Source organism: Arachis duranensis, chromosome 2, assembly GCF_000817695.3.
Source record: "Arachis duranensis cultivar V14167 chromosome 2, aradu.V14167.gnm2.J7QH, whole genome shotgun sequence".
NCBI lineage: Eukaryota > Viridiplantae > Streptophyta > Magnoliopsida > Fabales > Fabaceae > Arachis > Arachis duranensis.
Genome location: NC_029773.3, coordinates 87260431 through 87278961, shown reverse-complemented (window position 1 = coordinate 87278961; position 18531 = coordinate 87260431). Strand labels below are relative to the sequence as shown.

Sequence of the window (18531 nt, the reverse complement as noted above, 5' to 3'; positions counted from 1 at the left end):
GAAAGCGTCATTGATGCATGCATGAAACATTTACCATTCTCACCTCTCTGTTTTTGTTTGTTTTTGTTTTTTGTTGTTTAATTGCTGAGTTCTATTTTCTTGCTAGTTGTAGTATGTATGCACATTTATGAGATTGTTGGAGTTCTGACTACGATTTTTGGTTAATGAAGACAAGCTCTGACTATTTTTTGCTATCAAATATTTCTGATTGTAAATTACACACCGAAATCATCATTTACCTGTATTACAGGTACATAATTATCATATCAGAAAAAAAAAAAAATCTCAAGTTCTCCATGCATTTGTGTTGCCTTAAGAATTAGTATAGCTTTTTTTTTTTTTTAACTTTTCATTACCTTATGAAACAATTATAGTAACATTACAATCATTATTAATTAAAATTCGCCTTTTCATTACCTTATGAAACAATTATAGTAACATTACAATAATTATTAATTAAAATTCGCCTAACTAACCATATTGACTCCTTAGCTTTATTTATCTTTTTTTTTTTTTTTGTCCCCTTCAATCTATAATATGATACCAATAATAATCAAAAGAAACTAAGTCAGAATATGGTAATTGACAAGTAGTCAAATTGTATCTTGTTTAGATTTTATTGGAGGAGATACGACCGTGGAGGAGGCTGACCAGCTGCAGAGGAGCAAGAAAAAGCTTTGAAATGATGGGGGCACTTATATCGGAGATACTTCCAGGATCCCCAGAGAGGAGGATTGGATGTACGAGAAGACCACTTTTGTGGGAGCCAAAGGAAGAAGGAATATATGCTGATCTGGTAATTCATCGTAGCATAGAGAAATATGAGGACTCTGAAGACTCGGATGAGGAAATGACCAAGGAAGGGGAGTCTTACGATGAAGAGGAATCGGGGATGACGGAAGAAATGTTTGACTGGAGCCAAGCACAAAGGGAAGCTTACAGGAGGGTACGAAAGGAGGAGAGAGCAATTCCTTCCATCACTGTGAACCGTTTACAGAATGGCATTTTCAACATCCAAGTAAATAAAGCTGAGAAGAAAAGACTAGAAAGGCAGTGGAAACATACCTTGATTATCAAGCTGTTGGGAAGGAGTGTTTCTTAGGGGGTACTTAAGAGAAGGCTCGACACAATGTGGGCGAAATCTGGAGGGCTAGACTTGATTGATCTAGGGAATAACTTCTTTGCGGTCAGGCTATTCAATGAAGATGACTACTGGTATGTTCTAGAAGGAGGACCATGGATGCTTTTCGATCATTACCTTACTATCCGCCTATAGACGCCAGACTTTAATCCCTTCGGTGCGTCGATTAATAAAATAGCTGCATGAGTCCGTCTTCCTGACTTGCCCATTGAGTACTATGAAGAGATTCCTGAGGACAGTTGGAGGCCAGATAGGGAAAACCCTTAAGGTTTATATGAACACTGCCAATCAGTCAAGAGGAAAATTCGCAAGACTGTGTGTGGAGATTGATCTGAGCAAGCCTCTAGATGCCAAGTATTTGGTGACCAAAACTGATCTGAGCAAGCCTCTATTTCCCTAAATTGGATACAAATATAACTTTCGCCATGTCAGCTAGCCGTGACAGCGTCCAACATGACAGGAAATGTGTCATCTCAACACTCCATTTGTCTAATCATCACCGAAAAAAGTTGAAGGACCATATTGGTGCCGAAACTTGAATCTGGAGGACCAGTATAGGTAATTTTGAATTTTGGAGACCAAAATGAGTAATCGCGTGAATTTCAGGGACTAAAATGGAGATTTAGTCGACCAAAACTATTTCATTCAATAATCAATTATCAGAGTTTACATAGGTTAGTGCGGTAAATTTGGGCATGTTAATGAAGGTTGTATGCAAGCGCGGAGCCAACGGCATTAGCCCAAAGGTAATCTAACCCTGAGGAAAACTAAAGCAACTCTGAGCCTGTTTCAGTCTCTCAGCCCAATCAACCAAAAGAAACCTTGGCCCACTTTTTCCCCATACCTTCCTCAAACATACCCAACCCACTCTTTCAAATGAAACAGTGATAGAGGAGACCCCTATGGACCCAAACCTTAACCCAAAACCTTCGGACCCAAATGTTCCGTACTTCTCTAGATCAGACTTAGATGAATTTATGGCAGAAGGCACTTTGGCTGTGCTGGAATGGGGTAATAGAGATGCTCCCGTAGGGGAGGATATGAACTCGGCCTAAATGGGCCCATATGGTTCTCACAGTACATCTTTGAACACTGAAGCCTTAAGCTTCCTTCTTTTCTTTTTATAGTGATGATTATTTTCTTGTGCAATGCTGCCCAAATTTTACTAGAATTTTGAAGGATTATGTGTCTAAATACAAACCGGACTATCGACCAAAAAAAAAAAATTACAAACCGGACTTAGTTGCGATACAGGAGACGAGGTGCAGTGTACAGTTGCATACAATGCTATTAAAAAAAAGTGTTTGATATAGTGTCTAAAAGATATTGTCTAATTATTAAAATAAGTTAAATAATTAATTAAAAATTTAAAAGTATAAAAGTTAAAATTTTTTTAATATTTTAAAATTATTATAAAAGGTAATTTAGGCAAAAGTTGGACACCAAACAAAATACACTATGGTAGCGTTTGTTTTGAGGTACTAAGACACAGACTGAGAGACTGAGACACAGTATCATGTTTGTTGGTTCAGAGACTGGTACTAAAATTTCTGTCTCTGTCCCTAAAATTTCAATAGTTCAGTACCTCCAAAAAGTAGGGACACAGAGAATTGAAATTTTTATAGATAGAGACTGAAATTTTGATAACATTTTATACCTAAAATACCCTCTTTTCAATTAATTGATTGCAATTTTATCCTTTGTACAAATTAAATTAGAGTTTTATTTTTGTTTCAATTTCTGTCTCTCACTTTGCACCAAACAGAATACTGAAATTTATTTCGGTCTCTATCTCTCAGTCTCTGTCTCTCAATCTCTGTCTTTCAGTCTCTGTCTCTCTATCAAACACTACCTATAGAATTGGCCATAAAAAAAAACAAGTTTTAACTTCAGTTTGGTGATTGATGCTCAGGGGTTCTCAGGAGGATTATGGCTCATATGGAATAATCCCAATCTTTCGATTCAAAAGATAAGTAGAAATGAACAACCTTTGCACATCTCAATTTCAGACAATCTCAGGGAATGGTTCCTTACTATCGTCTATGCTAATCCAAACGAAGAAAGGAAGAAGGAGTTGAGAAATTATATTGCTGATCTAGTCCCTACGATAAACTGTTCTTGGATGCTCTGCGGGGACTTCAATGATATAAGTGACATAAGTGAAAAGAAAGGAGGGCGCTTTACCTAGAGAGGTCTGATTTGGCAGGGGAGAGAGAGAGAGAGTCTTCAAGCGTTTAGATAGGGCCATATCTAATCGTGATTGGAGGATTTGTTTTCATGAGGCATTTGTAGAGACTCTATTGCGACTAAAATCCGATCACCATCCATTCTGATTAAGTGTGTAGGTAACAGTCATGTTCTTAAAAACAAGCCATTTCGGTTTGAATACAGGTAGATGCAACACAATGGGTTTCAGCCTTTTCTCAAGAATACCTGGAACAGAGATTTGGCCCTTAATCAATCTATAAAGGTGTTTGTGGAAAAAGTTAAGTAGTGGAACCACAACACTTTCAGAAATATTTTCAATCAGAAGAGGATAATTCTCAACAAGTTGAAGGGGATTTAGAACTCTCCTATATATGGGAAAAGCGAGTTCCTGGACAATTTGGAGGAAGATCTTAACAAAGAACTAGCGGTGATGTTGGACAGAGAACATATGTTTTGGATTCAAAAATCCAGAGAGACTTGGATGGTTGACGGAGATCATAACACAAGATATTATCACACCAACGCCATTATCCACTGAAGAAGAAACAAGATTTTCAAGCTAAGAGACTCTGGTGGTAGTTGGATAGATAAGCTGGACAATCTCAAAATTCATGTCTGCTCCTACTTCAAGCATCTGTTCTAGGAAACCAATCCCAACAGAGATTGTAATATTCATACGCAGACTATCTACCCAAAGATGGAACCAGGCTACATGCTCAAAATGATGAGAAGCATTGTAGAGGCTGATGAGTTAGAACAAGCCATATTTTCCATGGGTTCTCTCAAGGCCCCTGGTGAAGATGGTTTCCAACAAGTTTTTATAAAGATAATTAGGAACTAGTAGGTAGCAGTTTGAAGAGTTTTGTCATGAACTTCTAGTCCAACCCTAGTAATATTAAGGAGGTTAATGACACTTTCCTTGCTTTGATCCCCAAGATTGATCAACCAGAATTCGTTACTCAGTTCAGGCCTGTTTCCTTATATAACGCTTCTTACAAAATGACTACAAAGGTAATTTCCAATAGGCTTAAGTTTGTCCTATATAAAATAATTTCTCATGCTCAATCGAGCTTTATTCCAGATAGAAGAATACAAGATAATATAGTGATTGCCCAAGAGATTATTCATAGTATGAGAAGATCCAATGCGAGAAAAGGGTCCATGGCTATAAAGATAGACCTAGAGAAGGCTTATGACCATCATAATTGGAATTTTGTTGGAAAATGCCTTATGGAATTCAGCCTACCCCAGAAATGATTCACATTATTATGCAATACATTCGGACAACAAGCTTCCAGGTTTTATGGAATGGGGAGCCTTTGGAAAAGTTTACACCGTGTTGTAGTATTAGACAAGGGGACTTTTTGTCTCCCTATATTTTTGTTATTTATATGGACAGATGATCACATTTGATTGAAGATAAGGTTGTCGAGGGCGAATGGAAGCCTTTCAGAATTGGTAAGCATGGTCTGGCCATCTTGCATTTGATGTTTGTAGATGACTTGATGCTCTTCGGGAAAGCTTCTTGTAACCAAATGGAGGTTATTAAATCCTGTTTGGATCATTTTTGTGAAGTATTGGGACAGATAGTGAATGACCAAAAATACAAGTTTTCTTCTCCAAGAAGGTTAAGCCAGTTAAGAGACAGGAGATTGTTGATCTTGCAGGTTTCAAGGAGACGAGGGAAGTTGGTAGATACTTGGGGGCCTACATCTTAGAAGGAAGAGGTACTAAACGAAGCTATAGTCATATTATTAACAAGGTGAAGGATCGTTTGCAGGGATGGAAACGAGATAGCTTATCGATGGCGGGAAGAGTTGTTCTAGCTCAATCAGCCATCACACCTATAGCCTTTTTTCCAATGCAACATAGCAGGATCTAAAAGTCTATCTGCAATCAGGTGGAGAAAGAGCAGCAACGCTTTATCTGGAGCGACGATCAAAATAGGAGAAAGGCACATCTCATAAATTGGAACACTTTGTGTTTCCCAAGGAGGCAATGAAGAGAAGAGATCAATGAGCAATGCTAGGATTTTTGTTTTTTATTGTTTAATTGCTGAGTTCTGTTTTCTTGCTAGTTGTAGTATGTATGCACATTTCTGAGATTGTTGGAGTTCTGACTATTTTTTGTTATCAAATATTTCTGTTCGTAAATTACACACCGAAATCATCATTTAATTGTATTACACGTACATAATTATCATATCAGAAAAAAATCTCAAATTCTCCATGCATTTGTGTTGCCTTAAGAATTAGTATAGCTTTTTTTTTTTAACTTTTCATTACCTTATGAAACAATTATACCAACATTACAATTATTATTAATTAAAATTCGCCTAACTAACCATATTGACTCCTTAGCTTTATTTATCTTTTTTTTTTGTCCCCTTCAATCTATATACTATGATACCAATAATACTCAAAAGAAACAAAGACAGAAGATGGCAATTGACAAGTAGTCAAACTGTATCTTGTTTAACTAAAGGGTGATTTTATTATAATCAAATTGGAATATAATAATGTGGGAGCTTGACAAAACGAAAGAAAGATCCTTCATACAACACTCCAAAAATGCCAATTTCAATTTTCAAGTTCATAGCAATTTCAGAATTTGGCTAAAATATTTCAAGGACTAAAAATAGGTTTCCAAAATGACAAGTAAAATACGATGAAGATGTATACAGCTAATCAGCGATCAATTAAGTAACTAATATCTACCTAATTTTTAGGAGTAAAAATCTAAAATAATTCTTGAAATTTACATCATATCTCAAGTTTACGTGCTCTTTGCCGCTATAAAAAAAAGAAGATATTTTTAGCGATAAATATTTAAGGGCAATAATATAATGGCCACTATATTTTTTATTTAACTTATATTTTTACGACAATTATATATTTATCGTTATTACTATATGTTATAATGATAATTATATATTTTTTGTGACTATTAAAAATGTCTTTACGGTAATTATATAATTGCGGCTAAAATTTTTTAGTGACAAAGTATAAGACGATTAATGTCTAACTACTAGTAAATTTATTGGTGACTATTTTTATTGCCATTAAAAGTAAAACAAATGTCTACTAAAAGTATTTTTTTTTTAAAAGTGTGTGAAAAGAAGCAAAATTATTCTTTTGATTTTAAAGTAAAAATTTGTGACTATTGACTAAAGCAGTAACAAGTGCTGACATATTGAAGCTTTAACTTAGATAATCATGATTGCCAAATATGAAACTTGATAAGTTTAGAAGAAATAAGTTAATAAAATGGTGATTTGGATAATTAAACTAGTCAAGTTATAATTTTTTGTTTGATCAAGATTGAATAACAAGTTTAGTTAAAATTTTTGACTTAGTCAAAAATTCAATCATTAGCTAGTCATGTATTGAAAATAAGGTGCACATGATACGGTTAAGTTGATATTTATCAACTTGTTATACAACTTGATAAAATTGTACAAGATGACAAATTGATAAGATTAAGTTGATATTTATTAATTTGATAAAAATTGAACAAGTAGTATGATAAGTTGTATGCACGTTTCTGAGATTGGTGGAGTTCAAGTTTACTATCAACTTGAACAACATTATCCACTTCTAGTGGTTTTAGGATTTCAGCTTGGAAGTCGAAATTGTGTGTGCAGAATGCTCATGAGACTTTAGTTCCATTTATAAAAGTTCATTCATATCATCCTATAATGCAATTGCATTTGTGGTCTTTAATGTTCATGGATAGGATTGGTTTCTCCTTCCTATTTTGACATATTTTGCTTTCAGTGATTCAACTTTATCTAGCAATATTGATTCCTAGTTCTAAGGAATAATCCTCAGCACCAAGCCATGCAAAGAATGATGCAACTGATTCTGCACGACTCCAACTCTTAAAATTTGCCACGTATCTTTATTAAAAAGTAATATATCTTTCATAGTTATAATTAAAGTGATCTAATCTTTGGGTGTAATAATATATCTTAAAAAAATTTTAAATAAATTTTTTTTTGGTATTGCACGAATTTTGAATAAGAATATAAACTAGTTATACAATTTAAATATATTATTATTCAACTACTCGCAGTCTCAAATAATACCAAAAATAATTCATGGCATTGATACCTTTCATGCTTCCTAGATTAAATATGATGTCTTTAATAGTTTTAGATGTTCAAGCACCTAATGCAGTTTTCTTAGTTATTTGCATAAAACATTGGAAAGAAAAAGAGTTAAAACATATGTTGATTACAAACTTAGAGAAAGCAATGTATAATTATCAGCATTTTTTATGGCAATTGAGCAATAAAAATTTCACTGCTTATATTATTAGAAGATTACACATCATCAAAATAATGTTTAGATGAGCTCTTTAAGATAATTGAACACATGAAAAAATATGGATAAATTGTGATACTCACATGCTACAATTTTGATCTATCAGATATACGCCATAAAAATTTAATATATATTAAATTGAATAATATAAAATAAACTCATTAAATGAATTAATACGATATAAATTAAAGAACTTTAAATAAAAATATAAATTGAATAGAAAATTTCTGTGCATGACACAAGGATCGCACGTACATCACACGAGAATCTAAATTAGTTATACAATCTCATCAACACCAATTGGATTAACAATCTCGCTGCATGCTTGTTAAGCACATGCCTAGTGACATAGAGGCGGTTCACCTGGATCATCAAATCTATTTTTATCGTAGAATGGAGAATTTTTAAAGTGACTATAAGCTACAATAACTTCAAATATCTGACCAATGATATCTATTTTATTAGCTGCTCTATTAATGACACCACATATCCTCTCAACTAATGGTGTTGTATTGAGCGATAGTGCAATACACATGATACAAATAGTCCTTCAGAACATCAACATTTCTCATATTTTTTCCAAATCTTAAATCTCTTGCTAAGAATTGAGAGGTCGTGAGGCTTCTTGGCTATTTCATCAAATTTATACTAAGATTTTCGTATATAGTATGGTAGCAGCTCTCATTTGTTTAATTTCTCTAAAATCTTAGGTTACAACATAGTAATATCCATGTTGTGGGACTACACAATCAAAATAAAAAATTGGAACTGATGAAGCCAAAGCACCATGAGCAATATGAGAATACTTTTGACGAAATATTGCTACAAGAATCCCACCATAAGAGCCTCCATAATCAAGTTTAGGAGAATTATAAGCATTTAAACTTTTCTTGATGTATAGACGAACAACAACATAGTTTGCTAATGCATGTGCTGAGTTCAAATACTCCATGGTACTTGTACTTCTCAATATATAGCGTTGTCTTTGAGAAATCCAACAGTATTGGTTCCCAATTCTCTGGAATTCTCAGCACCAAGCCATGCAAAGGTTGGTGAAACTGATTCTGCACGACTCCAATTCTTGAAATTTGTCACGTATCTTTATTGGAAAGTGATGTGTCTTTCAGGATAATAATTGAAGTGGTCTAATCTTTGGGTGTATTAATATATCTTAGGAAATTCTAAATAGAAATTTTTCTTGCGGTTTTGAATGAGAATCTAAACTAGTTATACAATTTATATATAATATTACTCAACTAATATAGCGATACTAAACATAATTCATGGGAATCCAAATGAGTTATACACTTATTACATATATTACTTAGTTATCCAAGTGAATGTTCTAGAGTATGACGAATTGCAAGCCCAAGTTGTTCAGTAGTTAGTTCTGGTAATTACCAAGGTGATTCACATCAAATCATTCATCCTTTGATTTCTTTTGATACCTCCCATGCTTCCTAGATAAAATATGATGTCTTTAATCGTTTTAGATGTTCAAGCACACAATGCAGTTTTCTTAGTCATTTTCATAAAGCATTAGAAAAAAAAAAGAGTTAAAACATATGTTGATCACAATTTACAAACTTAGAGAAGGCAATGAATAGTTATCAGCATTTTTTACGGCAATTGAGCAATCACAAATTCCATTGCTCATATTATTAGAAAATTATACATCTTCAAAATGATATTTGGATGAGCTCTTCAAGACAATTGAACATGTGAAAAAGTATGGACAAATTGTGATACTCACATGCTACAATTTTGATTTATCAAATGTACACCATAAAAATTTAATATATATTGAATTGAATAATATAACATATACTGATTAAATGAATTACTACTATATAAATTCAAGAACTTCAATATAAACTAAGTAGAGATTTTTTGTGCAAGACACAAGGATTGCACAAGAATCTAGACTAGTTATACATTCTCATCAACACCAATTGAATTAACCATCTCGCTGCATGCTTATTAGTCACATGCCTAGTAATCTAGAGGTTGTTCATCTGGATCATCAGATCTATTTATATCATAACATAAAGAATTTTTAAAGTGGCTATAAGCTACATTAACTTCAAATATCTGACCAATAATATCTGTTTTATTAGTTACTACATCAAAGACACCACATATCCTCTCAATTAATGATGTTGTACTGATAGTCCTTCAGAACATCAAATTTTCTCTTTTTTTTTCTTACCAATATTTTTGGATAGTATGGTAATAGCTCTCACTCGTTTCTCTAAAATCTCAAGTTACAACATAGTAATATCCATGTTGTGGGACTATTCCATCAAAACAAAGAATTGGAGCTGATGAAGCTAAAGCACCATGAGCAATATGAGGATACTTTCGACAAAATCTTGCTACAATCACTCCACCATAAGAGCCTCTATAATCAAGTTTAGGAGAATTATGAGCATTCAAAGTTTTCTTGATGTGTAGACAAACAATAGCATAATTAAGTCTGCTAATGCCTACGCTGAGTTCAAATACTCCATGGTACTTGGATTTCTCAAAGATTCTTTATATGATCCAAATGTAAATGATTTTTCATAATACCTATGCTCAACATATAGAAGAAGATCATTGAAATGAGGAGCATGATCTTTGAAAAATCCAGCACTATTGATTTCTTGTTCTAAGAAATTCTCAGCACCAAGCCATACAAAGATTGGTGCACCTAATTCTACACGACTCCATTTCTTGAAATTTATCATGTATCTTTATTGGAAAGTGGTGTAGCTATCAGGGTTATAGTTAAAGTGGTCTATTCTTTGGGTGTAGTAATATTTCTTAGAAAATTCTAAATAAAAGTTTTTCTTGGTTTTGCACGAACTTCGAACGAGAATCTAAACTAGTTATGTAGTTTACATATATTATTACTCAACTATTCTAGAGGTAATAAAACAATTCATGGAAATTTAAATGAGTTATACAGTAATTACATATATTACTTAGTTATGCAAGTGAATGTTCTAGACTATGACGAACAACAAGCCCAAGTTGTTCAACAGTTGGTTTTGATCATTATGAAGATAATTCACATCAAATCACTCATCTTTCGGTTTCTTTTTTTTTGCATCCTATGCTCCCCAGATCAAATATGATGTCTTTATTAGTTTAAGAAGTTTAAACACCCAATGTGGTTTCTCAGTCATTTGCATAAAGGAGTGGAAAGAAAGAGTTGAAACATATGTTGATTACATATTTAGAGAAGGCAATGAATGGTCATTAGCATTTTTTAGGGTAATTGAGCAATCACACATTTTACTGCTCATATTATTAGAAGATTATGCATCTACAAAATGATATTTGGATGAGCTCGTCAAGATAAAGGATATGGACAAATTGTGATACTCGCATGCTACAAATTTTGATTTGTACGCCATAAAAATAAAATATATATTGAATTGAATAATATAAAATATACTGATTAAATGAATTAATACGATATAAATTCAAGAACTTCTAATAAAAATATAAATTGAATAGAAATTCTTTGTGCATGACATGAGGATCGCACGTATATCCTATGCGAATCTAAACTAGTTATGCATTGTCATCAACACCAACTGGATTAACCATCTAGCTACATGCTTGTGAATCTCATGCATATTCATCTAGAGACGGTTCATCTGGATCATCAGATCTATTTATATCATAGCATGAAGAATTTTTATAGTGATTAAAAGCTACAACAACTTCGAATATTTTACCAATGATATTTGTTTTATTAGCTGCTCCATCAATGATCACATATCTTCCAAACTAATGTGCATTGTACTGAGCAGCAGTGTAATTCACATGATGAAAATAGTCATTTGAAACTTCAACTTTTCTCATTTTTCTTCAAATCTCAAATCTCTTGCTAAAAATTGAGAGGTCATCATGAGGCTTTTTGGGTATTTCCTCAATTTTATACCAAGATTTTTGTATAGCATGATAGCAACTCTCACTTGTTTCTCTAACATGTTGTGGGACAATACCATCAAAATAAAGAATGGGAGCTAATAAAGCCAAAGCAGCATGGGCAACATGAGGATACTTTCAATGTAACCATGCTGCAAGCATTCTACCATAAGAGCCTCCATAATCAAGTATTGGAGAATTATGGCATTCAAAGTTTTCATGATGTGTAGAATAGCAGCATAGTTTGCTATTGCTTGCGCTGAATTCAAATACTCCATGGAACTTGCATTTCTCAAAGCTTCTTTATGTGATCTAAATCTATCTATGCTCAATATATAGAAGAAGATCATTGAAATGAGGAGCATTTTCTTTGAGAAATCTATCAGTATTGATTCTCTGTTCTAAGGAATCCTCAGCACCCAACCATGTAAAAATTGGTGCACCTGATTTTGGACTACTCTAGTTTTTGAAATTTATTAATATCTTTATTGGAAAGTGATGTAGCTTTCAGGGTTACAGTTGAAGTGGTCTAAATATAAACTAAATAGAAATTTTTTGTGCATGACACGAGGATTGCACGAGAATCTAAACTAGTTATACATTAGCATCACTACCAATTGGATTAACCATCTCGATACATGCTTGTCAATCTCATGCCTAGTCATCTAGATCATCAGATCTATTTATCATAGCATCTAGTCTGCAAAAATTTTCTTCGTATCGTATGAACATTGTACGAGAATCTAAACTAGTTATACAATTATTATATATTACTCAACTATTCTTGCGATAATAAAAATAATGCAAGGGAATCTAAACAAGTTATACACTTATTACATATATTATTTAGTTATGCATGTGAATTTTTTAGATTATAATGAACATCACGTCCATGTTATTTCAACAGTTTGTTCTGGTAATTACATAGGCAAGTCACATCAAATCACTCATCTTTCGATTGGTTTTGATACCTCCCATTCTCGTCACATCAAATATGATATCTTCATCAATTTTAGAAGTTCAAATACTCAACGCGATTTTCTCAATCATTTGCATAAAGCGTTGGAAAGAAAAGGAATAGAAACATATGTTGATTATAAAGCTTTTTTATATGATCTAAATAGAAATGATTTTTCATAATACCTATGCTCAATATATAAAAGAGGAGCACTGAAATGAGGAGCATTATATTTGAAAAATCTAGTAGCATTGATTTTCTTATCTAAGAAATTCTCAACACCAAACCATGCAAAGACCGGTGCACTTCATTTTGCACATACTTTTATCAAACAGTCATGTAGCTTTTAGGGGTTATAGTTTAAGTGGTACAATCTTTAGATGTAGTAATATATCTTGAAAAACTCTAATGAAAATATAAATTTAATAGAATTTTTTTTTTTGGCATCACACGAACATCGTACAAGAATCTAAACTAGTTATGTAATGATTTTCAATTGAACCAATTTATATCCTGAACTTTAAGACATGACTCAAATTGACCCTTCCATCTAGTTCTGTCATAAAAAAAATGATGTGACACCCAGACCTTACCACATATCTCTCCTTCTTCGTCTTTCAGGATAACACCTCTACCTCTTTCATTTTTAACTCTTCATCTTTTTGTCTCTCAACTCGTAACTCGCTCTCTCAACCCGTAACTCCCTCTCTCCCAACAATGCTGCTGTCTTCCTTCTCAATACGTCACAGCCCCTCCCTCCAACCCGTTGCAGCACCTCCGTCCAACTCTCCTTCATCGTTGCTCATTCCTCACGCCGCCATCTGCGTCTTTAAACTCGTCACGCCGTTGTGTCCGTCCCTGGGCTCGATGCGTCGCTGTCTCCCTTTCAGTCAGTAATAGCGCCACTGTCTCCCTCTCTCAACCCTCCTCCTCACCGCCTCACCATTCAACACAGTGGTACTTTGCCCACTACTTACCTTAATTTTTGTTGATTGATATTGATGGTTTGATTTAATTGTTTAGAGTTTTCAAATTTTGGATTTTGTTTGGTTTAATGTTCTTCTTCCAAGGATAACGATGCGGAAGATCTAGCAAGAGGCACGACGAGCGTGCGTTGGCGATAAATGGAGGTGGGTCAAGTTGTTGAGGTGAGCTTTGATGGTGTTGTGGTATTTGGAATGAGCAGTGAGCTCCGAGCAATTTGTTAGAGAATGAGTGTGAGAGAGATTGGGGTGTGGGGAGTGTGTTTGGACCGCGTGGCAATGGGAGGGAGACGGTGGAGGAAAATTTCTCGGTGGTGGGTTCACGGTGAAAGAAAAAGGGTTGTGAGAAAGAGGGTGAAGAGGGAGAACGGAAGAAAAGAAAAGAGGGAGGATGGTGGTATGACAGTTAATATTTTATTCAATTTTATTTCTAACATTTTTGATTTATTCAATTTTGTCTCTAATGTTTTTTTATGTGTCAAAACTATCCTTAGAAGTTTTTAATTTCATCCCTGACATTTTACATAGAGTTAACATCTAGTAGGGATAATTTTGATGAAAATAAAAAATGTTAGAGACAAAATTGGATGCAACTAAAAGCTAGGGGTATTTTTAAAAGAAATTGCAAAAAGTATACTTTACTCTAATAATAATAAAAAATAAATTTTGAATTTAATTTTGATGCACTGACAATCTACTATTCACGAGGTCAATAAAAATAATAATTATTTTTTGTTATATAACATCATGTGATTAGATTCAAGTGTAAAATTATTTTATACTAATAATTTATCAAAATTAAATTCATAAATTTATGATTTATTTCTTTCATAATAATTTAAAATATACTTTTTGGATTTAATATTGTACAACCACGACACATTTTAGCATTTCTACCTGAATCAGAGTGACTCTACCCCAGTCCTCTTACAAGAGAGTGAATTCTCTCTGGTAGAAAAAAAAAAAACTTGATAATCTCAATTGTTGAATCTTGTCCATCCAAATTCTTTTAAAAAAGAGTTACACTATTACTAAAAATAAAAAAGGAAAAAGAGAGAGATTTACATCTCCATTCTAAAGCTCTTTTTGGATTTCTTATATTGATTTAGTGTTTTGGTTGATGCAACTCATTATTTTTTTAATAATTATGTCTTTCAACAAAAAAAAATCTATTTTTTATATCCAACTTCTTCTTTTACTTTTTTTTCCCTTTCTTTTCTTTTCTACGGTCAACAATAAAATAATTGCTATTTTTTTAATTATAAAATAATTCAACCAAAAACAATTTTTTTGTAAATAAAGAAAACAAGTTTCTATCAGAGATTGATATTTGTTGAAATGTTCATGAAAAAAATTTAAGTTTGAGTTTCTAAAACAAATTTTTTATCAATCTTCTGAAACAATCTTTTTTTTTTTTTTACAATTGAATTTACAGGATATTATTTTAGATAATAAAAATATACGGAGAGAGAATAAATAAGTTGAAATTAAATTACGTGAAGTATTTTTCCAAACTAATGAAATCGTTTCTGATAAAGTTTATTCAAAGATTAATGATAACAAATTAAATTAAAAAAAAAAACATTATAATCTGAATAATTATTTATAGCATTGGATTTCATGGAGACACTCTATGAAAAGATCAGACGAGAAGTCATGAAGCTAAAGGAGAGAGAATTAAAAATAAATCTCTTTTAATCTTGACAGTTGATTTTTTAAAAAAAATTTAGACGGACAGGATTCAACCATTAACACCATCCAGTTTTTTACACTGGAGAGGATCCGCTCCCCACTTACAACAAGAGCACTGCCCTAATCTTCATTCTGTTCTCTCCTTCCTCAATTCACAAATACGACTTCAAATTACTCAAATTCAAGGTAGAGGCTCCTCTAATCTCAGTTTGGTTTCATCTTTCCAATTAAAAGTTCCATTTTTTCCTCCGATTTTTCCGTTTCTTAGTAGTTTTCTTTCATTTTCTCGGGAACCAAGCAGAATTCGGATATGGCGAGCGCGGTAGATGCAGCTGGAAACCCGATCCCGACATCATCGGTTTTGATGGCGGCATCGAAGCACATTGGGGTAAGATGCCAAGCAGAGAACGTGGAGTTTCTCAAATGCAAGAAGAAGGATCAGAACCCTGAAAAGTGTCTCGATAAAGGGCGTGACGTCACTCGCTGCGTCCTTGGCCTGTGAGTTTTTCTTTTTTTTTTTTATATTTTGATGAAAATTTTATGCTTTTTTCTATTTTCTTTTTGTTGGATTTTATGTTAATGATCTTATGGTTTTGAAATGATAAATGGAACCATTTATTCAATGTGTATTATTTAGCTGGGAAAAAAAAAAAGAGAAACATTAGGTGGCTAGAGTAGCAATGAGAGAGTTTCTGGTGTTGGAAACTGTAGTTATTGTGCTGTTTATGTTTGTCTCAAGAGACTGCAGTTAGTTGTGTAGAATGTGTTTCTGGTGTTTGAGAGGATGGAATTATAATAGTAAAGATACTTACACACCAATTTGTATTGGCATGGTTTTTTAACTGCTTCTTACGGGTTGATTACCAGTCATGTATGGGGCGATTAGCTTAATGGATCTGTCGTGTCGGACATTAGCTAGTAACTTGTAAGACATTCATCGAATGCAATCTTTATTGAAAATTCTACACTCATAACTTATTGGCTAAAAAAGATGCTGACATTTTTGTTGACTGTTGGATGGATTATATTAACTTATTCAATCCAAAAAGTGATACATATCTTGCTGAACTTTCTCAAAATGTCGACATTTTTTGTGGAGTGCTTATTACCTTATCTTAAATCGACTGATTTTGGCATGTTTCCGATCGACCGATTCTATCAGATTGTTGGATTTTTGGAATAGTTCATATGAAAAATTTTAATTGATTCGCTTTGAGTATAAAATTGTAATTTAGATATGGACCAGAGCGTAGGATGTTTGAAATCTTAGTTTCAATATGTTGACAACAGAGATATAGATTTCAATTCTAACTGAGGTGCTTGTTTTCATACTATTTGTCATGAGGGTTCATCATCATCTTTGTCTACTCTAGTTTTTACCCTTGTTTCACCTCCAAATATGTATTTCATGCAAATTTATTCACAATTAGTCCTTTTAGTCACATGTTATAATTGAATTTGTGAGCCATGTTTGGAAGTACCATATGTTTTACTCCTATTATGAGTCTCTACCTCCTGCTGGCACTTGGAATTACTCTGTTTATTTCCAGATGTCACAGCTTACGATACTCCTGTTTCTTTTGAATTTATTTTACATGTGAACTGTGATAAACAATAGTAAATACCTTACTGAAGTTTTCATTGGATGATTCCTTGGCCTTTGAAAGTAGTGCTTTCGGTGAAAAGAGGAGACCTTTATGATCTAATTATGGTTGCATAATGCAATCCCTCTCTTCACAAGCAATGCATATTTTTTGTAATGATTTCTAAGTGGCACTAATTCAATGAATTTTCTGCAGTCTCAGGGATCTACACCAAAAGTGCACAAAGGAGATGGATGACTATGTTGGCTGCATGTACTACCGCACAAACGAATTTGACATGTGTCGCAAAGAGCAGCAAGCTTTCGAAAAAAAATGTACATTGGAATGAAACTATACACTTTGTCATTGTTGGAAAAAATAACTCCACAGGCAATTTGGACTGAGCAAAATGGGCCTGTGTCACAAATGTTCATTGATCATGTGTTTGTATGAATCTTTTACCTTTGGCTAAGTTGGTCATCTATGTTTTCCTAGAGAAACATTTCCAAGCAGAACAAAACAATCATCTTCAATCACAATAACTAATGAGAATTTTTTGATGTGGGAACATATGCTTATAACTCCATGTTACGTGTGAATGCAGCGTTTTCTAGTGTTTTATGGATACAATCTCGTTATTTCATTATGAATTGAGAAGCAGCTTATACAAAATTATTGTTTTATAAGTTTGGACTGTTTGGTATTAAACATGTTGAATATTATCATCTTTTAAACCGTATTTTCAAATGATTTCTCATAAGCATTAATTAGCAAGCAGACTCAGGTGGAAACCGGAGACATACATTGAACTCACAAGTTAAACAGGTTATTCTCCATGAAGCGACATAATTAAAATCCGCCTCTTTCCATACACAAACACCGAATCAAGCATGAATGAATGTTGGATTGGAAATGTTTCTGACTAGAGTAATAATGAGTTATTACTATTATCTTTTTCTTAATAGAAATCCGAAGTTAGACTTAGTGGGACATTATTTTAGTTGTTGATCCCTACATGATAGAAAACAATTTAGATCAATACCAATTAAAATCACAAAAGAAGTACTTGTGTACTCTACAATTTGCGTAAATAAATTTAAGGGTAAAGTATATTTTTTGTCTTTAAAGTTTGGTAAAAATTTCAAAAATATTCTTAAGTTTTATTTTATTTTAATTTTGTCCTAAAGTTTTCGATTTGCATCAAATATACCATTGACGGTTAAATTTTCAAAAAAAATTAAGACTAATCTAACAATAATGCATGAAAATTATGCTTGATTTGCTTGTGTTGAGCGTTGTTCTTATGAAATTGTTGTTAAATTGGTCTTAAATTTTTTGAAAAATTAGCCGTTAGGAGTATATTTGATGCAAATCGAAAACTTCTAGGACAAAATTGAAACAAAATAAAACTTAGGAGTATTTTTAGAACTTTTGTCAAATTTCAAAGACAAAAAATATACTTTACCCTAAATTTAATATAATTGTTCAATGGCAATCTGAATGTTCATTTTTTATATACTTTAATTGCTTTCTCTTTAATTAAGATCTAAAAATTTGATCATCATAAAAAGATATATACAAAAAATAATCATCATATATTTATGTGTATATACATGTATTATTTTACATATTTTTAATGTATATTTTGTATTTCAACATATATTTTATATAGTAGTTGATTTTCACTGCATAAAGCATGATTGAAAAATATAATATGAGA

The 18531-nt window shown here is 32.8% G+C and overlaps 1 protein-coding gene across 1 annotated transcript; it reads left to right on the top strand.

The window, feature by feature from the left end:
• Positions 1-15256: 15256 nt before the first annotated feature.
• LOC107475571 (NADH dehydrogenase [ubiquinone] 1 alpha subcomplex subunit 8-B) lies at positions 15257-17395 on the top strand. Its single transcript, XM_016095232.2, has 3 exons — positions 15257-15414; positions 15530-15726; positions 17028-17395. Exons 2-3 carry the CDS (start codon positions 15539-15541, stop codon positions 17158-17160), a joined length of 321 nt encoding a protein of 106 aa, XP_015950718.1. The 5' UTR covers positions 15257-15414; positions 15530-15538; the 3' UTR covers positions 17161-17395.
• The last annotated feature ends 1136 nt before the right edge of the window (positions 17396-18531 follow it).

Coding starts and splice junctions, on each gene's coding strand:
- LOC107475571 (XM_016095232.2), top strand. CDS start 15,539: ATGGCGAGCGCGGTAGATGCAGCTGGAAACCCGATCCCGACATCATCG. Junction 15,727..17,027: donor ACTCGCTGCGTCCTTGGCCT/GTGAGTTTTTCT, acceptor AATTTTCTGCAG/TCTCAGGGATCTACACCAAA.